The sequence below is a fragment of the Sturnira hondurensis genome, unplaced genomic scaffold (assembly GCF_014824575.4).
Source record: "Sturnira hondurensis isolate 20B ecotype Veracruz unplaced genomic scaffold, ASM1482457v3 Scaffold0003874, whole genome shotgun sequence".
Classification (NCBI taxonomy): Eukaryota; Metazoa; Chordata; class Mammalia; order Chiroptera; family Phyllostomidae; genus Sturnira; species Sturnira hondurensis.
This window is the reverse complement of record NW_028076505.1, coordinates 2,429,479-2,453,595: the sequence shown is the minus strand read 5'-3', so window position 1 is coordinate 2,453,595 and position 24,117 is coordinate 2,429,479. Positions and strand designations below refer to the sequence as shown.

At 55.4% G+C, this 24,117-nt stretch overlaps 1 protein-coding gene across 4 annotated transcripts in view; it reads left to right on the top strand.

Moving 5' to 3' along the window:
- The window catches only part of PRDM15 (PR/SET domain 15), a 61,718-nt gene that overhangs the window by 25,488 nt on the left and 12,113 nt on the right, over nucleotides 1-24,117 (top strand). For 3 of the 4 annotated variants that reach the window (XM_037043007.1, XM_037043008.1, XM_037043006.1), the window contains exons 7-19: nucleotides 233-457; nucleotides 1,771-1,900; nucleotides 3,397-3,578; nucleotides 3,719-3,813; nucleotides 4,222-4,309; nucleotides 4,990-5,049; nucleotides 7,432-7,599; nucleotides 9,827-9,921; nucleotides 10,911-11,042; nucleotides 12,928-13,062; nucleotides 13,920-14,083; nucleotides 14,950-15,029; nucleotides 15,323-15,442. In XM_037043007.1, coding sequence (XP_036898902.1) covers nucleotides 233-457; nucleotides 1,771-1,900; nucleotides 3,397-3,578; nucleotides 3,719-3,813; nucleotides 4,222-4,309; nucleotides 4,990-5,049; nucleotides 7,432-7,599; nucleotides 9,827-9,921; nucleotides 10,911-11,042; nucleotides 12,928-13,062; nucleotides 13,920-14,083; nucleotides 14,950-15,029; nucleotides 15,323-15,442 — 1,674 coding nt within the window. The remainder of the gene's footprint in view (nucleotides 1-232; nucleotides 458-1,770; nucleotides 1,901-3,396; nucleotides 3,579-3,718; nucleotides 3,814-4,221; nucleotides 4,310-4,989; nucleotides 5,050-7,431; nucleotides 7,600-9,826; nucleotides 9,922-10,910; nucleotides 11,043-12,927; nucleotides 13,063-13,919; nucleotides 14,084-14,949; nucleotides 15,030-15,322; nucleotides 15,443-24,117) is intronic. The other variant, XM_037043009.1, reaches the window with a different exon arrangement.

Here is a 24,117-nt window from a genome sequence, read left to right as displayed (position 1 = left end):
CCTTGTGCGGTGAACCTGCTCTGTTTCTATCACCTCGGTGACGTTTTAAAGTCCTAGTCGCGTTTGGTACAGCGGGAATGCTTTATTTTCAAAGGCAATGGAAATAAAGTTTACCCACCTGTGCAGAGGGCACACAATGGGCAAATACAACCAAAGCAACAGACCGATGGGTGGGGCGGCCACACTGACGGGCGTCCTCACGCCACCTGGCACATGCCTCCCTCTGCCGCAGAGCACCTGCTGGGCCACCTGGAACAAACCAAAAGCCTTGCCCCGGCCAGCCGACAGGAAGGGGCTCCGGACAAGGAGCCGGACACGTCTCAGGGGGAGCCTCCCGCGGTTCCCAAGAGCATCGGTTCCGCCAAAGAGCTGAAGAAAAAGCCTCGAAGAGGGAGAAAACCCAGAGCCTCAAAGCCAGAGCAGCCGCTGGTCATCATTGAAGGCAAGGAGCCCGCAGGTGAGGGCTGGTCCTGGGAGACTGGGAGGGACCTGCGGCCATGTCACCTGTCACCTGCATATGGGGCAATGGGAGCCTACACGGACATGGACTCTAAGTCCTCTTTTTCTGTAAATTAGCTCTTTTGGAGTACGGTTTACACATGATATAGTTGTACTCCAAAGTGTGCAGGTTGTGAACTTGGGCCGGTAGGTCCGCCTATGGAAGCAGCACCTGGCCCTAAGAACTTCTCCCTCTCCCAGCCACTCCCCCCCTCTGTCCTGTCTCTTGTGAATCGGTCTTGCCCACCCAGGAGTTCATGTGAACGATCTCCTTCCGTGTGAGGTGTCTCGCAGGTGGCATATGGGGTGACTCGTCCATGCTGGGTTTCAGCCACTCCCCCTTGGTGGCCAGGCAGTGTTGTGCACTCTGTGGACACCCCAGCGTCCACTCCTCCGTCACCTGCAGGTGTGGGCACATAGTGTGTTTCCCGGCCCCGGCAGAAGCTGATTCTCTGTGACAACATCCCCAGTTGAGTTTAGAGGGACCTTGAACCCTTTCGTGCCATGGGGCCCCTCGCTGCCCTCTCAGCTGACCCCCGGGCTGCTTTCTTTGTGCTGCCGTTACACTCCAGGGTTCCTTCTGCTGGCCGGTGCGCAGCCCACTCTGTGGGCCCGCGTGGGGCTGGTAGGGCGGGAGAAGGTTGATCCCCCTCCCCCCGTCTGAACAGGGAGGGCCAGCAAAGGGGCAGAGCTGTGATGTGATTATTTCCCGGTGAGGAGTTGCGCTGGGAAGACGCACGGTGGACGAAGTGGTGGGAGCGGTGCTCACGTTTTGTGTGGTCTCCCCACGCCTTGTCTGTCCAGAGGTCTGGGCGCCCCTACCACTGCCGTTGCTTTGTAGCTCACTCTTGCACTGACTGGTTATCTGCTTTGGAACGTACTCAAGGTGGCTTATCTAGTGATAAAATTAATATCTCTAAGTCTCTGTCTCGGCTAATGTATTAAGTTACAAGATCCCACAAACTATCACAACGTGGTCTTTTCGGTTGGCCTGGAGAGGTATTGAAATGGCGCTATGACTGCTATGGTTTTAAAAAGGCGTCGCGGTGTGAGCTCCGGTTTTGAGTTAAGAATATGGTTTTGTGTTTCTGTATGTGCAGGTAAACGTGTGGGTTCTAAAATGGTGCTGCTTTTCCTTCCCTTTCACCCGTGTAAATCTTGCAACCCATGTCATGGGCCCGGCTACGGCGCCCTTGGGCGTGCTGTCTCGGTTGGGTTGTGTTCTGTCCCCGCCCTGGCAGTGACGTGGCCTTTCCCCTTCCTTCTGCACAGAGCAAGTGGCAGAGATCGTCACTGAGGTGCCACCAGATGAGCCTGCAGCTGCGACCCCGGATGAGCACATTGTGGAGCTGGTTCTGGGGAAGCTGGCCACCACCCCCAGCGATGCCACTTCTGTGCCCAAGTGAGTTCGGCCACAGCATGGGAGACCGGAAGCGCTGTGGCCGTGACTCCTTTTGGGAGGGAGGGCGCCTCCCAGTGGGAAGGCCTCATGATGGGCGGGGGTGGTGTTTGTGTCTTGTGGGGACAGACAAGCTGGGGAAGCAGCAAGAACCCAGGAGTTGAATGGCACTGAGAGAAATTTTTAAGGATTTTTATTTTGGTAAAATAGGCATAGCATGACATCTATCCCCGTAATCATTTTAAGAGTAGAGTTCAGTGTCTTTAAGTACATTCCCATAAATTCCCCATTGTCCATCTTCGTAACTTTTTTATCTTCCTTACACTGAAACACTATACTTACTGAACAATTATTCCCTCCCCTTCTACTCTCTGTGTCTATGAATCTGAGTAGTGGAGGGACCTCGTGTAAGTGGGGTTGCACAGCATGGTCCTTTTGTACCTGGCTTACGCCAGTCAGCGAGCGACCCCCAAGGTCCACTCATGTGGGAGCCTGTGTCGGGCGGTCTTCTGTTAAAGGCTGAGTGACACTCCGCCACGTGGCCAGACCACGCTGTCCACTCCAGCTCCAGTGGGCACACACTCGGGTTGCCTCCACTTCTCGGCTATAATGATAAAGCAGTTTCATATTTCAACTTCTGTAAATTCAGCACCTTACTCAGTGTTTTCCTTTTTCTTTTTTTTTTTTTTTTAAGATTTCACTTACTTATTTTTAGAGAGATGGGAAGGGAGGGAGAAAGAGAGGGAGAGAAAGATCGATGTATAAGAGATACATGGACCAGTTGACCTGGCCTTCAACCCAGGCATGCGCCCGCCTGGGAATTGAACTGGCAACCCTTTGGTTCACAGGCCAGCGCTCAACCCACTGAGCCCCACTAGCCAGGCCCTTTTTCTTTTAGTGAACAAGAAAAGTGTATTTTGTCTTTTGTTGTTTTTCCTGGGTAATTTTTTCCCCCTGAAGTTGAATAAGCTGGTGGCAGTTGTTTTCCCCTCTGGCTCTTTTTGGAGTTCCTCTTAACCATTGTCAAATGTGCCTGGGTGAAAACCTGTGGAAATACTGAAACCAAAGCCGCATTAGAAATGGTGTTACCTGTTTATTTACTTACGGTCTATCTTAGTGCCCCGAAGGTTTCCGTGACTCACAGGAGGAGACATTTTAAAAATCAGGCCCAGGGAAAGTAGAAAGCAGTGAGGAAAGCCACACAGATGTGGCTGCTTGAGCTGAAGCCCAGACTGAGCCCGAGGCTCCCAGGTGGCCGGAGTTAAACGGCCCAGTGCGTGTGGCTGGTGGAGAGACCGCTTCCTGCACCATTCTGTGTTCCAGGTGCCCCTCCTCTGGATGCCCAGCCTCTGGGGGATGCCTGAGCTTGTCACCTGCCTTCTCCCATCAAGTTGGGACAGTTTGGAAGGACCCTTTCCAGGGTAGCTGTAGCCTTGAACTCTGGCCCCCAACAGCCCAGGGCCCCAGGTGCCTCACAGTTCACCTGTCTCCCTGGTCAGGTTCCCCCATCATCAGAGCAGCAGCATCACACTCAAGAGGAGTCTGATCCTCTCGAGCCGACACGGCATCCGGCGGAAGCTGGTCCGGCAGCTGGGGGAGCACCGGCGGGTCTACCAGTGCAGCACCTGCAGCAAGGTCTTCCAGAACAGCAGCAACCTGAGCCGGCACGTGCGCTCGCACGGTGAGTCCCCGCTGTCTGTCACCCTGCCGTCGGCCGTGTGGCCGAGGGGCTGCCAGTCCCCTGCGGGTCAGCGGTTCCGGGGCACACATGTCTCACGTCACACCTGCCGTCCGGTCAGCTTCTCACTGTTGGTTGCGTAGGTGACAAGCTGTTCAAGTGTGAGGAGTGTGCGAAGCTGTTCAGCCGTAAGGAGAGTCTGAAGCAGCACGTCTCGTACAAGCACAGCAGGAACGAGGTGGGCGCAGCCTCGAGTCTCCTTCCTGGTCGCGGGGTGACACGGGCCTTCGACCAATAGGGCCTGGGGAGAAGCCGGAGTCGGGAGAGAGGAAAGAACCGAAATGGCTGGGCCTGGCAGTTCGGGACGCATTCCGGTGGCCTGGCCAGGCACAGACGAGGAGGCTCGGAGGAGTTGGTGGGGAGCAGGTGGCCGCTGCGGGCTGTGCAGCACCTGGATGTGGGTGCTCTTTCTAGGGCAGTCGGGAAGAGGGAAAAATTGTCATTTTCCCAAGTTGAGTAGGAGAGTCATAGAGAAACGTCGTAAACCACACACACGTGACAGTTGCTAGAATGTTCCATCAGGAAGCTTGTTCTGCTTCAACCTCCTCGGGTTTCTCTGCTCACTGACGTGCTGCCCTCTGCCCAGGTGGACGGCGAGTACAGGTACCGGTGCGGCACCTGCGAGAAGACCTTCCGCATCGAGAGCGCGCTGGAATTCCACAACTGCCGGACAGGTGAGCGGGCGCCGTCCAGGTTCCCAGGGGACGGGCTGGAACCCGCGGACACGAGAAGGGAGCAAAGATGGAGTTACCAAACAGCCGTACTGCCAGCCTTTCCCACCACTCGTCGGCTCGTTTGAAGGCACAGGGGGAAACTCCCTGCGTCCACAGGAGCTTCCTTGTCTCACTTCCTGTTGCACATGCCCCACATTTGAGGCCCCACGTCACCCTCGAGAAGCGTGTTGAGCAGCGGGGTTTCGGTTGTGCCAGGACCACCTGAGAAATGAAGAGGGGGTGGGGAGTGCCTGCCGGGGTGCCTGTCCCTCCCCTGTGGCAGGGTCTTCCATAGCCATTAGCCTTCGGTGTGGAACCGCCAGCGGCCAGGAGAGGGCGCTGCAGCGCCGTGTCCAGACCATGCTGCTGTGAGCCCGCTTCTGCCCGCCAGTCTCCAGTATGGGACCTTGTTTTACTCGTGCTGGGGTGAGCCTGTGCGGAGGGGTCTCCCTGGGTCTGGACAAGCGTGCTGAGCACCGTCTCTGGACGAGCCGGCGACTGGCGAGCACACGTAAACAGAGATCCCCACGCACAGCCAGGAGGCAGTGGTGTGGGAGCCCAGCCAGCTGAGAAAGCCCCATTCTGTCCCCTCTGCGCTCTCCCTGTGCGCCGTGGGTGACTTGCCTTCTCCCTCTCTCTAGGACCCCTAGCACACCCGGGAGAGGGGGGGACCAGTGGCAGTCGGCTTAGAGACCTACCAGGTTAGCCTCCGATACCAAGCCCTTTCCTGTCGACCCCTCTGTGTGCATCACTCGTATTTCTGTGCTGGTTCTCCTTACGGGGGGTCTCTGGGGAGCCTTAGCAGCATTAGCACAAGCTCCACGGCCTCTCCTGCCTCTGCCAGCATCTGGCCCGGGGCGTCTGCTGTGTCCCCTTGTTCGGTTCATTTGTCTGTCTGTTCTGCTGTGAGGGCTCCTGCACAACAGTATTTGCAGACCCTTACACTTTTTACCTGTTCACTGTAGGCAAATGTGTGTGTTCCATGGACCGTGAAACCAAGAGCGTGTGTGATGTGAGGGAGGAGCTTTGGAATGTGCAGTCTGGTGGGCTTTTCTCAAGCTTTCACTCACCACACCCTGTCCTGGGTGTGACAGGGCTTTGGGGTAACTCTTCTGAGTTGTCCCTGCACTGCCCTTGGCCATCAGACTCTAGAATAGCAAGGGTTCCCGTCCAGGCCCTGAAGCGAAACATAGCCCTTCGGGCCCCCGGCAGGTTGGGGGGGGTGCTGCCCAAGAGATCCTCGATCTTGTCTCAGGTGACCCTGCACCCACACCCTCTGCCAGAGCCCAGAGAACAGGCTTCTGTTCTGTTGCTGCACTCACTCCACAAGATCATAAACGTGGAGCCCGAGGGCACCGGCTTGTTGGTGGGAGAGAGTGTTGGCACCAGACAGTCTGCATTCCCGACAGTGCCTGGGTGCCGTGGCGGGAGCAGCCGCCCTGGGCTGGGTGCTGGCGCCGGCAGCTCTGCTGCAGCTCCACCCCAGTGGGCAGAGGCCACGCCCGAGCCAGGGACAGTTACCAGGGACTTCTCGCCACAGGCTGGGAGGGCACTGGGAGGGACTCGTGAGAGGGAAAGCTAGAGCCCAAGCGCACACCGCACCTCCCATGCTGTCCGGCCCCAGGCGGAGGGATGCAGCCGCCCGGAGTGGGGCTCACTGGGGCGTAGCAGGTGATCTGACAACACAGCCTGGTGGAGACGGCTCCTCACAAAGCAGGTGGCAGGCGCCCTCAGTCTGGTGGTCCCAGTCCTGCGAAGGTCTGCTAGGGGAATTTAGCAGAAAGGGGGGAAAGCTGGGTTGCTAAGGAGCATTGAGTTATCTGCAGTATCAGAACAATGAAGTCAACTATGATAAGTGAGCTAGGTGGACTGTCACGCAGCCACCGAAGTAAAGGTGATGAACAGGTTTGCATAAGCACATACACTGCGTACAAGTGAGTATGTACAGGCAATCATGTCGGTGCACCTGGGCTACATCTGGACTGCGTTGGGGCCACCTGGGAACTGTGGCCTGAGCCCCTGGGATGTGTTGGTTGTCGCAGCCGGCTGGGGGCAGGACAGGATGCTGCAGACACCCGCAGAGCCCATGTCGGCCCCACAGGAAAGGGTCTGGCCCACCTGTCAGCAGAGCCCAGTCAGGGGCCCTGGACGTGGGGTCTTTTGACACACCCAGGGCTCCACTGCAGCAGAGTGAGACCTGCATCAGATTCACTGCAGAAAACAGCAGGTTTCTGGTGGCCTCAGGGGTCCTCGTGTTTGGCGGTATTTGCTGACATTCACAGAGGTCAGCAGGCTGAGCCCAGGGCCCAGAAATGAGGGTGACGTGCTATGACCTGAGGGTCTGGGTCTGGAGGGGGAGGCGTCCTGTGACCCACACTGGCAGGCCCACCTGCACAAGGTCCTGCAGGGAGTTCCTGTGGCCTGAGAGTCCTGGTGCTGGTGCTCCAGGAGGGCCGTGGGCAGTGAGGGCTGCCATCCAGGGCTTGTGCAGGTGACTGGCCTGCAGATGACTGGCCTTGTGGGGGAGGTGTGGTGGGAGTGGTATCAGGGGCGGAGCAGAGAACAAGCAGAGAGGGCCGGACGCTCATGCTGGGCACGAGGCCCTGAGATCCCTGAGCTGAGGGGAGAGCCCAGGTGTGTCAGGCAAAGACAGACACCTGGAAAGGTGGCCACGTGGTGCAGGTGCCTAATGGTCACGCTGCTTTACCCACCCAGAGCAGGCCTTCAGGGGAGCCAGGAGAGCCGAGGGACGTCCTTGGCACGTGGAGGGGGAGAGGGTGCAGTGGGACCGAGGTGTGGGGACTGACAGAGTCCCTGGTGAAGCGCTGTGACCGCTGGCGAGGAGCCATTGGGCGGCGCAGTGGGGCAGGGTTCGGTGGTAGGAGGAGGTGAGCTAGGTGTTTGCTCCGGCCTGGTGCCGGGGAGAAGCTGCAGCAGCACTGGTGACACTGCTCCCTGGCCAGGTGGCCCTCACGCATCTCCGCCCTTCACCCACGCCCATTGCCACGCCACGGCCGCAACATGGAGCCTCCATCTGACACTGCTCACCTAAGAGCTGCTGTGTCTGCTTGCTTCCCGGACAGATGACAAGACGTTCCAATGTGAGATGTGTTTCAGATTCTTCTCCACCAACAGCAACCTCTCCAAGCACAAGAAGAAGCATGGGGACAAGAAGTTTGCTTGTGAAGTCTGCAACAAAATGTTCTACCGCAAGGATGTCATGCTTGACCACCAGAGGAGGCACCTGGAAGGTGAGCACACCTGCCCGAGGGCTGGGCTCCTGGGGGGCGGGGGGGTGGGCCGCAGCCACGTTGTCACCAGCTCTCTGGATGTGGTTTGGCTCTGTCACCCTCCAACGGAGTCATCGCGTGGTGGGAATTCGGCTCAGGCAGGGAGACGGGTCTGCAGAGTCGTGTGCTAATGGGACCCTTCAGAAGTGCCCCAGGTATCCAGGGGGGGAAGAGTTAAGGACACCAGGCTCTTCACAGGATTGCATGTTACGCAGTCATTAAAAGCATTTTTCTCAGAGGTTTTTCTTAACATTGTGAGCAAATGCTTTTGACGTGATGGAAGGTAGGAGAAAACCAGTGTATGAGACGTGCAGGGCACATGCTTTCTGCCACGTGCACGGAGCAGTGTTCCGGGCGGGCCCGCTGGCAGGGCCCGAGTCTGATGTTCCTTGGCTCCGTGGCTCTCTGTGGGGGCCCCTGGCCCTGCCATCTGGAGCAGGCTCGGGGCCCAGGGGCTGCCTGTCCTGGCGGTGGATCCCCAAGATGGGGTCAGGGGAGAGAGCAGTGGACTTCAGGGGTCCGGTGATGGGATGAGCGGGGGAACGTGTCAGGACTGGAAACAAGGGCTGGGGGCTGGTGGGTCCGACCCTGAGCTGTGTGGGCAACGCCCCGAAGGGGGGGGCGTGAGCACTGAGTAGAGCACCCTCCCCCAGAGGCCTCCGTAAGGAGCCTGCCCCGGTGCACCTTCTTTCAGGGCGGCATGTTTCTATTGGCCATCCTGCGTTTTACCCTAACAAGACTGCTCCCCGCTGGTCGCCCCTCACAGAGCGAAGCACCTTTTCTTAAATGTTTGGGGGGAAAAAACCATTTTCTAAAGAATTGCACATGAAGTACAGTTAAGCCCCCAGTCACCGCTCTTGGCAGGTTCTGCAGCTTTAAGTGAAGTGACCCATCATGGAACCAGCTCCACTGCAGACTAATTGATGGAAACGAGATCCTTCCGCACGTCATCAACCTTATGATGAAATGACGTCATTATGTGGGGACTTGCTGTGTGTGCCTGTTGGGAAGTAGTGTATGAAGCCTGGCGGTGCCACGCAAGTGTAGGGGCACATGCATTGCGTCATGCCTTTCTTAAACCAGCCCAGAGTCACGGCTCCACTGCTCCGCCGCTTTACCTGGCGGTTCCTCACGTGGCCTCGTCAGATGCACTGCTTCTTCCTCTGACTCCTGACGGGGTGCACACAGGGACTCTCGAGCCAAGCGTCGTGCCTGGGTGGCCTCTGTGTCCCGACCTGTGCTTTGGGACTTCCTAGGCTGGTGGGTGGTCGAGCCAGACCCCGCCTGCTTGTGACGTCCCGAGTGCGGCCCTACGTGCCAGCCACCATCAGCACCGCTGGTGTTTCCCGATGGACAGGTAGATGCCTGCGCCGGGTTGCGTCACAGCTTGGTGTTACATGTGACGCCTCGCTCATTGTTTCCCACTGGGCGAGCAGTGCTGCCGTGGCCGTTCTGTGGCCCCTTCTCCACCAGAGTCAGTGCAGGCCCCGCTCCGGCCTGGCGTGCCCGCGGCACGGCAGCCTGTGGGGACCACGTAGTTTTAGGCGCTCTCACATCCAGCCCCACATTTCACACCATGTTACAGAGGAATGTCCCAGAATGTGTAGAAAAATAGACCATGAGAAGTGAATTTCTCTCTCCTGTTCAAAGAACCTACTTCATGCAAACTTCTAAAAGTGTTTTGATCCCATTTATGAACAGTTATTCCTTAAAACCATACAGATTTTATTATCATCTGAGTGTGCACCCCGATCCCGATTGACCCGATTTAATTGGAAGGATGACTATTGGCCCCTTTTTAATGAAAAGCCTGCGTACCCAGAGCCACCCTGAGCAGCCTGGCTTTTCCCTGAACCTTTCTGTCGGGTGCACACCCCCCACTGTGGTCGTTCGTTGTAACTCCTCCTCCACACGTGAAACAGAAACCGCTCACTGCTCTCGGGTTTCCAGGTGTTTCGGGTGCAAACACCGTGTCACCGAACCGGAGGCACACACCATCTCTGCTCTCGCCGTGTGGGCGCCGCGGTCAGTGCTGGCCCCTGTCACACCCAGGTGACACCACCCACTCGTTCATTTGTCCCCACGCTGCAGGCAGCTGTCTGCTGTCCTCTGGAAGTGACGCTGGGCTGAAGCAGAACTGACCACTGTCATGTGTTGACTCTCTCGCTGGGGCGGGCGGGCTTTTCAGGAGTCCGGCGGGTGAAGAGAGAAGACCTGGAGACCAGTGGTGAGAGCCCGGTCCGCTACAAGAAGGAGCCGTCGGGATGCCCTGTGTGTGGCAAGGTAACGCGTGCGCGGCCGGCAGCCTGAGGCCCAGTGCTCGAGGTTTCCTTACGTTACAGCTCAGAGTCCTGCCCAGAGTCTCCAGGGTGACGTTCGGGGGAGATGGGCACTCGGGTGGCCCCGGGCTGCACTGCCCACTCATCAGTCCCCTTGTCACTTTGGTCTTTTGCCGTTGGGCTGGGTCTCCAGTGAGTGAGCTTAGAAGTGGGTGGCCCGAGGCTCTAGGAGGAGGGAGGCGGGTCTCCCCGTGGCATTTCTGAGTGACAGCCCAACAGCCCCGTGGCCACTGGTTTCTGTGGCATGTTCCCCGTGTGAGCAGAGGTGATGTCACCCTCGTGAGCAGACTCGTCCAGGGTGCGTCTGAGGTGGGCCAGCAGAGAGGCCGACTCCACAGATACACTGGACCCTAAATGTCCAGAAGTGCACCGCCCGTCAGCGGGGCCCCAGGTCCCGTCCTGCCATGCGGGAGCCCATGCTGGCACTGCTGTCTGGGCCACAGAGAGTGCTGGCATTCTTTGTGAATGAGCTCCCTGGTCTCCATGTGGTCTTAGACTCACCTCCCACGACTGTCAAATGTGCCGAGGTCGGCTGTGTGCCTGGGACGAGAACTAGGGTCCCCCTCAGTATGCTGAGCACCTGCTGCAGAGGGGGGTCCCAGAGGGTTCCCCAGGGGGCTCTTCACCACCGCACGCAGGGGGGGTTGGGGGGCATGTCCACTGGCCTGTGTTCGGGTCCAGTTTCTGAGTCAGCCACGTGCAGCCCATGTGAGCCACGGGGTGCTGGGGCCCCAATGTGGACACTAGCGAAGCGATGGCCTCCGCTGGACAGCCAGTGGCACCTCGGCCCAGCCTGCTGCCGTGTGGCAACATTACCAGATTGTTTGGACCTCTTCCAGAGAAAATGGAAACTGTGTGTTTGTGGTTGTGGCTCCCCCAGCGAAGCCCGGCGTTTGGGTGAGGCGCCTTCACGCCCGGTCCCTCGGCCCCCAGGTGTTCTCCTGCAGGAGCAACATGAACAAGCACCTGCTGACCCACGGCGACAAGAAGTACACCTGCGAGATCTGCGGCCGCAAGTTCTTCCGCGTGGACGTGCTCAGGGACCACATCCACGTCCACTTCAAGGTGGTGGCAGCGGCGCCCTCTCCCGGCAGCTCCCACGGGGCATGGCGGGCCCTTGGGGCTCATTCGAACTCCCTGAGTATTTGTGCAGCCCCACGCAGGGCCCCTGTTAAGTTTCCTCCGGCCAGGCGGTGGAGTGGTGGCATTTGCTCCCCTGCTCCCTGCCTGTGGGGAAAGTGCGGAGGAGCCCGGAGCTGGGGGGCATCGAGCACCTGGGGCCATCATTAAGGGGGGGAGGAGAGCCGATCCAGGGGAAACAAAGAGGTGATGGGGGTGCTGAGACCCGATTGCAGCTGGGAGCCCCCTCCCCAGAGACCCTCACCTGCTGGCAGCTCAATGGTGGTCGGGGCAGTTCCCAGCCCCCGGCACAGGCTGAGGGCTCACCGAGCAGGTCTGAGAGACAGTGGGGGTGAGGCAGGAGCAGGCGGGGGCCCCCAGTGGGGACCTGCGGGTGCTAGTCCCACCACCTTCTGAGCCCCCTCATTTCCCTCTGTGAAACGGGGCCCTGAGCCCTGCCATGGAAGGTGGGTTTCTCTGGGGGTCAGACCAAACCCAGTGGGGGCGAAGGGCCTGGCAGGTCTTAGTGTTGCCGGCGCGTGGCCCTCGAATGGGTGCTCGTCCTCCTCGGGCTCGCTCTCCTCCTCGAGCTGCCCTTCCTCTACTCACGGAAAATAGGCGATCAGCTAGTGCGGACGTGAGGACTTCCCGTAGAAGAAATGGAACCGCGGGCCCTGTGGAAACCTCTGTGCTTCAGCCGGAGGGAGCAGGGGAGAGAGGATAGCGAGCTTTCTGCCGGGGCGCTGTTCCCATCCCCGCCCCTGCCCCCTGCCCACCGCCCCAGCACCCTAAGTTTTGCTTTCCGATGGGACTTGGCCAGCGGCGCTGCGCATCCTGGCAGCCACTGCCTGAAAGCGGCGGTGGTGGCGAGAGTGGCCAGGAGCCCCTGCGGCCGTCGTCGAAAGGAGTGGCTAAGACGAGGAGCTGACCACCAGGCATGGCCAGCCTCCTCTGTTCCAGACGTGGCCGCCGNGAAGAAATGGAACCGCGGCCCCTGTGGAAACCTCTGTGCTTCAGCCGGAGGGAGCAGGGGAGAGAGGATAGCGAGCTTTCTGCTGGGGCGCTGTTCCCATCCCCGCCCCTGCCGCCTGCCCACTGCCCCAGCACCCTAAGTTTTGCTTTCCGATGGGACTTGGCCAGCGGCGCTGCGCATCCTGGCAGCCACTGCCTGAAAGCGGCGGTGGTGGCGAGAGTGGCCAGGAGCCCCTGCGGCCGTCGTCGAAAGGAGTGGCTAAGACGAGGAGCTGACCACCAGGCATGGCCAGCCTCCTCTGTTCCAGACGTGGCCGCCGACCCCCTGAAACGCCACTCCCTCAGCTCCCAGGCTCCCCCCACACACACACAGCTGCCCCTCCCTGGGTGTTTCTGGAACAACTGTTGGAGTGTTTCTTTTTCAGAGAAGTAAATGGAACTTTAGGAACTCGAGGGCAATAAATGTCATGTCACGTGGAAAGAGGCCTTAGAGTTGCCCCCACTGACAGAAGCCACTGTCGAGGCCAGGGGCGTTAGGCATTTCCAAGTTCAGGGGGCAGGGAGTGCGCTGTTGGCCACCCTCACCCCCCAGTGGGCACTGGCACCAGGCATGGCAGTTCTCCGAATGCAGGCAGGGGCCCCGTGGGTTTGCCATCAGGGAGGTGGGATGTGCCCTGGTGACTCGAGGGACAGCGGCTGTATCGGGCCCATGCCTGTTCCACACAGAGCTCGCAGGGCTGCCTGCCCGTCACGGAGGCGCTGCCTTCTCCCCGTGGGGGGACCTCCCCGTGGCTGTGGAGTAAATAATCCGCTGAAGCTTCGCCGGGCGCGTTGGCAGCCGGCCCTGTGGCTTTTGCAGGACATTGCGCTAATGGATGACCACCAACGGGAAGAGTTTATTGGCAAGATCGGCATCTCCTCGGAGGAGAACGATGACAACTCCGATGAGAGTGCAGATTCAGAGCCGCACAAGTACAGCTGCAAAAGGTGTCAGGTAACCCGACGGCTCGGGCGTCAGGACAGGAAGCTCGGGCACAGGGCCGCTGAACCCCTCAGGCTCAGGCTCGGGGAGCCTTGCCCAGGTGGTGGTCCCATTCTCGTGGGCCTTGTCACAGGTGTCCTGAAAGGCCACCCCATGTCACTGGTTCTTAAGGGTGGCGCATGGTCTCACAGCTGTCACGTGGACCACCTCTCAGAACCAGTCTCCCTGACTGGCTTGCATACTGGCCCAGTGGCTAACCGAGGGGATGTCTGGCTCCCTGAAGGCTGGCTGCAGATGGGGCCTCCCCTCCCCTCTCCTTCCCCTGTCTCAGGCCAGTGGCCCTTCACCATCACCTGCCCCATACATGGAAGGCGGGCCTTGCTCAGAGGCAGCAGTTTTGTTCTCAGGGAACCCTGGGCTCCATTTTCAGCAGCTTGCCATACAAGCCGTGGTCCCTGCTCGGGGCTTGGATGCTCAGGAAAATGCAGGGCACGCCCTGTTGAGTGCAGATGCCCGTGTTCCCTGTGAGCCCTGGCACCTGTGCACTTGTCCAGGCACCTGGCCCTCCACCTGCCTCAGGTGGGGGTGAGAGACAGGGAGGTCACGTGGGTGGAAGGAGGCGGGGTCAGTGAGCAGGGGTCTGGAGAGGAGGCCGTGAGGCCAGGATGTGCCAGGGGGCCCAGGAGGGGCTGGGGTCCACTCCTCACGGTTCTGCTGCTGCGGGCTGGCCCTGCCCCTGCGAGTCCCCTCTGCACCTGTCAGGGTGATGGGCTGTCACGGGCATCCCTGTGCCCTGGTGGGTGGCAGTGCATGCTGAGCTGTGGGGACCGGGCTGTGCGTGGGGTGAGCTGTGGTGGGCCTGTCCGCAGCTCACCTTCGGCCGTGGGAAGGAGTACCTGAAGCACATCATGGAGGTGCACAAGGAGAAGGGCTACGGCTGCAGCACCTGCAACCGGCGCTTCGCCCTGAAGGCCACCTACCACGCCCACATGGTCATCCACCGCGAGAACCTGCCAGACCCCAACGTGCAGAAGTGAGGACCCCAGGGCTGTGGGCTGCAGCACTGGCGGGGGTGGGGGGCGAGGGCCGTGCAGGGAGGCGCCGCTGGAACGGGCCAGTCCGTCTGCTCTGTGAGCCCCAGCTGGGTCCCCATTGATCCTGTTCTCCGCTCATCCTGCCCTGGGCCCGCATACGTCCCTGCCAGGACTCTGTGTGACCAGCCACGTTCCAGGCCTGTGGAGCCACCAGAAGAAGCCCTTCCCCCAGTGATTAGGGTCCCTGACTGGCAGCCCTGTGTCTGGCTACAGCCCAGACTTGGTGCCCCTAGCCCGAGCGAGTGAGTGGACGGGTAGAGGCTGCGGTGGCCAGCATGGGCGCCGTAGCAAAGGGCCGCAGACTGGGCGGCAGGAACAGCAGGAGCGTGCCATTCCAGTTCCCGAGGCCGGAGTCTGCGATCGCCGCGTTGCAGGGCTGCTTCCCTCTGGCGGCTGTGAGAGAACATCTGCTCCAGGGCCCTCTCCTTGCCTCGCACTTGGCCGTCTTCCTGTGTCCCCATAGTCGTCCCTGTTACCCAAGTGTCTCTGTCCAAATCTCACCTTTTCACGAGGACGCCAGTCATACTGGATTGGGGCCTACTCCAGTGACCTTGTTTTCTCCTCCCTTGTTAAGGCCCAGCCTCCAGATCCAGTCACGTTTTGGGGAGTCAGGGTTAGGGCACAGATATGGGTTTGAGCAGGGGTCACATTAAGCCCCTGATAGCCCGAGGATCTTTGTGTCTGTGGCATCTCCGTCGGACCTTTTTGGTCCCACCTTTGCTGATGGTGGTGCTCAGCAAAGGGGTCCCTGCTGCGGCCGGTCCCCACCGCTGTGGGCCGCCCTGAGGCTGTGGTCTGGTTCCAGGTACATTCACCCTTGCGAGATCTGCGGGCGGATCTTCAACAGCATCGGGAACTTGGAGCGGCATAAACTCATCCACACGGGTAGGTGTCCCCTCGGGACCCAGGCCTAGAGCCAGCCTGGCACACTGACCTCCTCCGTGGGGCAGTCCTGCATTGTCTCCTCCCGTCGCATTCTTCCGTCCCTGGCTTCTCCCGTCCTGGCCAGCTCGTCCACTCCCAGCACAGCCTCTCCCTGCTCATCACCCCTGCAGTCCTCGGATGCCTCCTTGCTTCCAGCTGCAGGGGGCCTGCCTTCCCTCCCGGTTACTGCCTTTGCGCTGTGACCAAGGATGCGGGTCTCACAGGCTTCAAATCTGGATACGTTTGTCTGTAAGGTGTGAAGAGCCACGCCTGCGAGCAGTGTGGGAAGTCCTTTGCCAGGAAGGACATGCTGAAGGAACACATGCGCGTGCACGACAACATCCGGGAGTACCTGTGTGCCGAGTGCGGGAAAGGTAGGTGTGGGGCCGGGCGCCTGGGCCGCAGGTGCAGACACCTGGGTCACAGGTGTGCTGCCGGCCGTGGAGCTCTAACCGGAGGGCGTGCGAGACCTGGCAGATCAGCGCGAGGGGTCCCCACGGCCGTCAGAGGGAGCCCGGGTGTGAGGGCAGCATTAAATGAGGGACCTAAAACAAACACAGACATGAAGAATTCAAGGCACAGATTGCTTTAAAAGCGGGGAAATAGTACAACATGTAATTATTTGAAATAAAAACAATTCTAAGAATCGCCATGTGGTCTGAGTGTAGACTCAGCTGTGAACTACTGCCGAGTACAACCCACTCGGCACCAAGACGGTGACTTGCTCTGACCAGTGGTCACCGTGACCTGCGTTTAATCGGGTGAAATTAGTTAACTAATAAGCCTATTCATAAAATATCTCCCAGTAAGTGAAATTTAAAAACAGATAACCCCAGTACTCGGTAAGATTTTAATCCACTTCTGATTTTAAAAAACCACCACAAGGATCCAGAGGCCTTGCTCAGGGGCGCCCTCTCTGGTCCCTTCCGGAGGCCACAGCGTGGACAGCAGCAGGCCTGTCCTCCTCCGGACAAAGTCACCCACTCTGCCCTTAGGGTCTGGGTGAAATTCTGTATTCCACAGAGATTTTATGTTTTCCTTTTTTAAGCTGAGACATCGCTGACACCCTACATGGGGCAGGTGTGGCATGTACAGCCATCGGTCTGATACATTTGCCACCACAGTGCAGTGGCTACAGTGCGTCGGCACCCATCACACCCCATAGTTACTGGCCTTTCGTTTTGTGTGGAGGCCAGTTCAGGTCTGGGCTCTTAGCGGCTCTGAGGTTTCCAGTGCGACTGCGTGGACTGCAGACGCCACGCTGAGCGTCCTGTCTCCAGAACTGACTCGTCTGCTCCTTGTGCCTTAAACCACCTCCCCCGCCCCCACCCCCGACCCAGCCCCTTGCCACCACCACCACCCTACTCTGCGTTCACGAGTTTCGTTTTTTAAGCATCCGCATACAAGTTGTGCATAGTATTTGTCTTTCTCAGTTGGACTTACCTCACTTAACACAATACCTTTAACATCCATCCACATTGTTGCAAATGGCAGGATTTCCTTTCTCGTGGCTGAATAGTACCCGTTGTGTAGATCACATCTTTTTTTCCATTCATCTGTGATGGACCCTTGGGTGGTTTTCTTTCTTGGCCACTGTGGCTAATGCAGCGGGGAACATGGGGATGCAGTGTGTCTTCAAGACTGTTTCGTTTCTTTCGGAGACGTACCCAGAGGAGGGATTGCGGGACCACACGGACCATGCGATCTTTTGAGGAACTGCCATTCTGTCTGCTCCAGCTGCTTCTCATTCCCACCTGCAGTGCTCCAGGGCTCCCTTTCTCCGCATCCTCACTGGCATTTAGCATCTCTTCTCTTTTCGATAAAACCACTCAAACTGGTGTGAGGTGATATCTCATTATGGTTTAGATTTGCTTTCCTGAGTGCTCAGTCACACTGAGCACATTTTCATGTGCCTGTGGGCCGTTTGTAAGCCTGGAAAAATGCCTTTTCAGGTCCTTAGCCCATTTTTAATTGGATTCTCTCCTTTCTCTCTCTCTCTCTCTTTCTTTTGCTATTGAGCTGTACAAGTTCCTTATCGTGTCTCTTCTTCAGTGTGTGGTTTGTGACCATGTCTCGGGCTCTGTAAGTTGTCTTCGTGGTGGTGTCCTTTGCTGTGCAGGGCTCTTTAATGCCAACCCGCATGCTGGCTGTAGTTTCTTTTGTCTGTGCTTTTGTGACTTAGCTGAGTAGTCATCTTTTAGCCTGTGTTTTCTTTTAGGAGTTTAAAGTTTGGGGTCTTACACTGAAATCTTTGATCCATTCGAGTTCGTCTTTGTGAGTGGTGTGAGATGGGCGTTTATTTTTCTACATGTGGAAACCCAGTTTCCCCAGCACCATTTATCCAAAGGACTGCCTTCTCCCCATTGTGTGTTCTTGGCGCCCTCATCACAAATTAGTTGGCTGTTTAGGGAAGGTTTATTTGTGGGCTCTCTATTCTATTCCTTGGATCTATATGCCTGTTTTTATGCCAGTACCATGCTGTTTTGATTACTGTAGCTCTGTGATATGTAATATGATACATCGTGTATAGTGATATCTCCAACTTTGTTCTTCTTTCTCAGAATTGCTTTGGCTACTTGGGGCCTTTTGTGGTTCTAAACAAATTTTAGAGTCGTCTATTTCGGTGAAAAATGTCATTGGAACTTTTACCAGGATTGCATTGAATCTCTAGCTTGCTTTGGCTGGTCTGGGTATTTTGACCGTATTAATTCTTCTAATTCATGAACATGGGATACCTTTCCACTTATTTGTGTCCTCTTTGATCTCTTTCCTCAATGTGTTAGTTTTCAGTATACAGGTTTTCCACCTCCTTGGTTAAATTTATTTCTGAGTGTTTTATTGTTTTCAATACTACTGTAAATGTGATTGCTTTCTTAACTTTTTCCATATAATTTGTTGTTAATGTATAGAAATGCAACTGATATCTGTATATTGATTTTATACTTTACAACTTAATTCATTTATTAGTTCTAACAGTATTTTATTTTTTATTTTTTTGTATTTTATTTCATCTTTATTGTGTTTTTTGCATTACCATTTAGTCCCCTTAGACCTCCCTTCCCCCAGCAATCACCACACTGGTGTCCATGTCCATGAGTCCTTTTTCAGTTTTGCTCAGTCCCACCAGCTCATACCCATGCCCCCCACTAGCTGTCATCTGTTCTCTATGGATCTCCCCATTTTCCTTGTTAGTTCAGTTTGTTCCTTAGAGTCCACACATGAGTGAAATCATATGGTATTTGTCTTTCTCTGACTAGCTTATTTCACTGAGCATCATCTTCTTCAGGTCCATTGATGCTGTCACAAAGGGTAAAAGTCTCTTCTTTTTTACAGCCGAGTAGTATTCTACTGTGTAAATGTCCCGTCGCTGTTTTATCTGCTTATCTATTGATGGGCACTGGGGCTGCTTCCATATCTTGGCGACTGTAAATAACGCTGCAGTGAACATAGGAGTCTTGTGTTCTTTCCAAATCGGTGTTTTGGATTCTTTTGGATACGTTCTCAGAAGTGGGATCACTGGATCAAAAGGCAGATTCGTTTTGAATTTTTTGAAGTATCTCCACACTGCTTTCTGCAGCGACTGCACCAGTCTGCACTCCCACCAACAGTGTGGAAGGGTTCTTGTAAGTTCTTCATGAATTTTGGATAATAAGCCCCTATCAGATGTATCAGCGAATATGTTCTCCCATTCCGTGGGTTGTCCTTTTATTTTGCTGAAGATTCCTGTTGCTGTGCAAACACTTTTTAGTTTGATGTCTCATTTGTTTTTTCTTTTGTTTCCCTTGCCTGGGGAGATCGATCCAATAAAAAATTGCTACAAGCAACGTCTAACATTTTGCTGCCTATGTTTTCTTCTGGGATTTTTATGGTTTCGACTCTAATGTTTAAGTCTTCAATCCATTTTGAATTTATTCTTGTGTGTGATATAAGAAGGAGGTCTAGTTTAATTTTTTTTGCACGTATCTAATTTTCCCAACACTATTTACTGAATAAACTTTCTTTAGCCCATTGTATGTATTTGCTTCCTTTGTTGACTATTAATTGACTATAAAGGTGTGGGTTTATTTCTGGGCTCTCTACTCTGTTCCATTGATCTATGTGTCTGATTTTATGCCAGTCCCAGGCTGTTTTGATCACTATGGCCTTATAGTTTGACGTTAGGTGGCATGATTTTTCCAACTTTGTTCTTCTTTCTCAGGATTGCTGTTGCTATGTGGGGCCTTTTGCGGTTCCATATAAATTTTCAAAATATTTGTTTTAGTAAATATGTCATTGGAGTCTTGATAGGGATGGTGTTGAATCTGTAGAAGCTTTGGGTAGTGAGGACGTTTTAGTGGTGTTAATTCATCCTATCCATGAACACGGTATGCGCTTCCACCTTTCCTCAGTGTCTTCTAATTTTCCAAATACAGGTCTTTTACATCCTTGGTTAGGTTTATTCCTAGGTATTTTATTCTTTTTTGAAGCAATTGTGAATGGGATCGTTTTCTTAGTGTCTATTTCTGTTAGTTCATTATTGGCATATAAAAATGCAACTGATTTCTGGATATTAATTTAGTATCCAGCTACTTTGCTGAATTCACTTATCAGTTCTAGTAGTTTCTTGGCGGAATCTTTGGGGTTTTCTATGTACATTATCATGTCATCTGCAAATAAGGACAGTTTTACTGCTTCCTTTCCAATTTAGGTGCCTTTTAGTTCTTCTTGTCATATTGCTGTAGCTAGGACTTCCCATGCGTATTATATGGAATATGAGAGGTGAAAGTGGACACCCCTGTCTGTCCCTGATCTTAAGAAGAATGCTTGTAGTTTTTGCCCATTGAGTATGATGCTGGCTGTGGGTTCCTTGTACATGGCCTTTATTATGTTCAGGTATCTTCCCTCTGTTCCCACTTTACTGAGAGTTTTGATCATAAATGGGTGCTAGATTTTATCAAATGCTTTTTCTGCATCTATAGATATGATCGTGTGGTCTTTAGCCTTCATTTTGTTTATGTGGTGAATCACATTTATTGATTGGTGAATGTTGTACCAACCTTGCATTCCTGGAACAAATCCCACTTGATCGTGGTGTGTGATCCTTTTGATACATTGCTGTGTTCGGTTTGCTAATATTTTGTTGAGGATTTTAGTGTCTATGTTCATCAGGGATATTGGCCTATAGTTTTCTTTCTTCACAGTGTCTTTATCCCCGGTGACAAGTGTTTGGAAGCCTCCCCTCCTCTTGAGTTTTATGAATTCTAACAGTTTTTTAGTGGGGTGCTTGGGGTTTTCTGAACATCAGATCATGTCACCTCCAAACGGAGATCATTTTACTTCTTCCTTTTTGATCTGAATACTGTTTTTTTTCCTTGCTCATTTGCTCCCTCTGGTACTTCTAATGTTAAGTTGAATAGGACCGGTAAGAGTGGCCATCCTTGTCTTATTCCTGATCTTAAAGGAAAGGCATTTAACTTTTCACCATTAAGTGTGAGGTGGGTTTGTCAGATTCGACTTTAGTGTGTTGAGGAACATTCTTTCTGGACCCAGTTTGTGGAGCACTTTCACCATGCAAGGATGTTGTGTTTTGTCAGATGCTTTTTCTCGTCTGTTGAGATGCCCATTCTACCCTTTCTCTGTTGCTGTGCTGCACAGCACGCGGGTCGATTTGCAGATGTTGAGCCCTCCTTGCTCCCAGGGGTAAATCCCACTTGATTATGGTGAGCGACCCTTTAATGTGTGGTCGAATTCAGTTTGCTAATACTTGGCTGAGAGTTGTACATTCGTGTTTCTCAGGGATGTCACTCTGCAGGTTCCTGGCGGTGTCTCGCTGCGTGGCGTTGGTGTCGGCTAGTGCTGGCCTGGTGACACGAGTTTGGGGGTGTTGCCTCCTCTCGGGGTTTTTTGGCAGAGTTGGAAGAGGATTGGTGTTAATTCTTTAAATGTTTGGTAGAAATCACCAGTAAAACCATCTTCCTCTATTTGGTTTTTTAAATTAAATAGAAAAGTATGAAGATAACAGAAATGCCCCATAATTCCACTCACTGGATAACCCTTCTGGTCCACTTAGGATTAGATCACATGTACAAGGGGGAAAGAACAAACTGCAGAGAAACGTGAGACCATGGGTCCTTCCTCTTGCCCAGCCCTCTCGCCCGTCTCCCAAAATCTCTTCCTGCTCGGGCAGCCTGCAGGCTGTTTCACTGAGGAGGTAACTCAGGCGCCCGACCATGCACAAGTGGGTGTGTCAGGTGCAGTTGCTGCTGCCACCTCAGACCTTGGTTATGCTCTTCAAAAGATGCGTTGTTAATCTTTCGGTGAGGACGTTTCTAGCAGTTCCTGTGCCTGTCTTAGTGAGGGCCATGCTGGCTCAGCTCCCATTGCAGCTGCAGCCTCAGCCTGTGCCTGAGCTCTCCCGGCCCCTGCCCCACTTGCTGCCCACTGCCTGCCCTCCCCCGCCAGGTCTGGAAGAGACTGCAGAGCAGTGTGGAGGTGGGGAGGGTCAGAGGTAGACGGGCGTGGGTGGGTGTCCCTTCCAGGTGGGTAGGGAGAAACCACACCCAGGCCCTTGGCCCCCATCTCCCCACCAAGCGCTGCTTAGCGGCCTGGCAGGACAGGCAGAGGGGCCCAGGGTGGACACCGAGATCAGAGCTGCAGCTTACACTACTATTTTTATATTTGAAGTGTATCGGATGTTTAGCCTGAAGAGTTCCCTCCTGAGCCCCGCATGCTCTCAGCGAACACCGGTGTAAATTCTCGGGCTGCCACGTCGTTTTATGCGGCCCATAGTGTCGGTGCTGTCCTTCCGCTGTCATCCCATGGCTGCTGGCGCGGCCCTGCAGGTGCCATGCCTGCCTGCTCTTTCTTGCTTTTCACTTACCTAAAACCCACCGTAGACAACTTTGCGTTTTCAGGGCAGGTAGATACTGCTTTGCTTTTCCTCACAACCTTGCCCGGATTCGGTCCTGGGCACCCTGTAGGCGGACCCTCTCTCTCATGCATCAGGGGCACTATGTGGACAGCCTTTTACCACCACAGGTGTCTCTGGGGTGCTCGCGCACAGCGTTCCTTTATACTTTCCTTAGAAATTCGAGGTCTGACTGGGACTTTCAGGTGAGCGGCTGTTAGAGGTAAGGAGAGTCCCGTAACCTGGCATCCGGGGCCACTGTGCCTGGCCCGGTGGGGGGGCCAGGCAGCAGTGGTAGCCAAGGGTCACAGGAAAATAGCTTGTTCAAAAACATGTCATGTATCCTGAGACGCTCAGGACGAGTCCTGGTGAGACAGCCATGTAGCCTGCAGGAACGCCAACTCACCAGGCCTTTAGAGATGTAAAAAGGGAGCCATTCCAGGTTTGGGAATTCTTTTTTTTTCTCTTTTAATTGATCCTAGAGAGAAGGGAAGGGAGGGAGAAGGGGAGAGAAACATTGATGTGAGCGAGAAATGTTGCTCGTGCCCCCACTGGCGTCCGAACCCGCTACCCAAGCATGTGCCCTGACTGGTAGGTAATTAGACCTGCAACCTTTCAGTGTGCAGTGTGATGCCCAGCCAATTGAGCCACACCAGCCAGGGCGGGAATTCTAAGTATTTAAAAAATAATCTATTTTCCCCAAAGACTGTTGTAAATGTGATGCAGACTGAATCAAAACCACAGTATGCAGCCTTAAAATGTCTGCCCTGAAATGGCCACCAGGTGGCAGTCGTGTGTATTTTAAAGCTGTTCTCAGACTTTTATTTACTTAATTATTTATGTAGCTGGAAAGAGAAACATGACCGGCACCAACACTGGCTGGGATGGGGAGGTCAGAGTGGGCGGGGGGCTTTGTCGTCCCTTTTCTCCTGTCCATGCTCTGTTTTGTATTTTAATGACCGTGTGTTACTTCTGTGATTTGGAATGAGTTTGTTTTGGATGCACGTGGGAGAGAGGTGCTAGTCGGGGCGAACAGCAGAGACCAACTCCCTTCTGTTCTTCCAGCCGCTGGGTGCTGACCCTGCAGCGACTGCCTCATCAAGGGTCCACGCCAGGATGGCACGGCCTGGGCGAGCGGCCAGTGCAGGACGGAGGGTGCTTGCTGCGCAAAGGCCTGCTCCCTGCCGCACTGCCTGTGGTGGGGTAGACGGGGTAAAACACTGAGCAGTTGGTTCCAGAGGCCTCAGGGCCTCTGCACTGGCTGTTCCCTGGACCAGGAGTGCTGTTCCCCCAGGAGCTCTCGGCCCCTCCCACTCTCCCAGGCCACTCTCAGAGGCCCATCTGAGGGAGATCACGTAACGCCCCTCCATGACCAGCATCCCGCTGTCTGCGCTCCTGCTATCTCCATAGCTTTGTCCTTCTCTTCATTCCGTCCCACGTAACACTCTGCCCTGCTTGTCTGTCCCTCCCCAGAGGAGCTGGGGGCCTTGCTTGGCTCCTGCTCAGCCTCTGGCCCCTGGTGCAGTGCTGGGGGCCGTGGCAGCAAGGGCTCCGGCGTCTGTAACGAACGATGCGCACCGTGAGTGGGGTGCACTTTTGAGAGCAGTGTGGGGGTCCAGCCGGGCCTGATGTCAAGCAACAGCAAATGGTAGGCCCCCAGAAGTGGCCAGACAGCGGAGGGTCCTGGGGTACGTGGCCAGAATGTACCCAGGAGTGTGGAGAGCCATCCCCCTGGTTAACCTCTTGTCACCTCTTGGGTTTTTTTTTCACTGTGAATGCATGTGGTTTTTTAAACGGAAAGGTGCTGCCCCACAGTCAGTGCCAGGCCCACACATGACCTTGCCCCTCCACAGCCTCCCTTTCTATGCGTACAAGACGGGCTGAGGGGGGAACGGCCTGGCGGTTCATCTGGGTCCAGGGTTCAGAGCCCAGTCAGGAGCTGGGTGAAGTTCACGTCCCTGTGGGTGGTGGCTGAGGGTTTCCCAGGGAACCTGGAAGGGCGCCGTTGACCAGATGAAGCCTAGAGGATTCTGTGGGCGCAGGTGTCCTCCCACGGCTGTTGCTGAGGGTGGTGATAGTCGTCTGTCCCCACCACGCCCTTGCAGAGGCCAGGTCCCGGGTCAGCCTGTGGCCAGGGGACTGGCTGCATCGACTGGCTGCTTG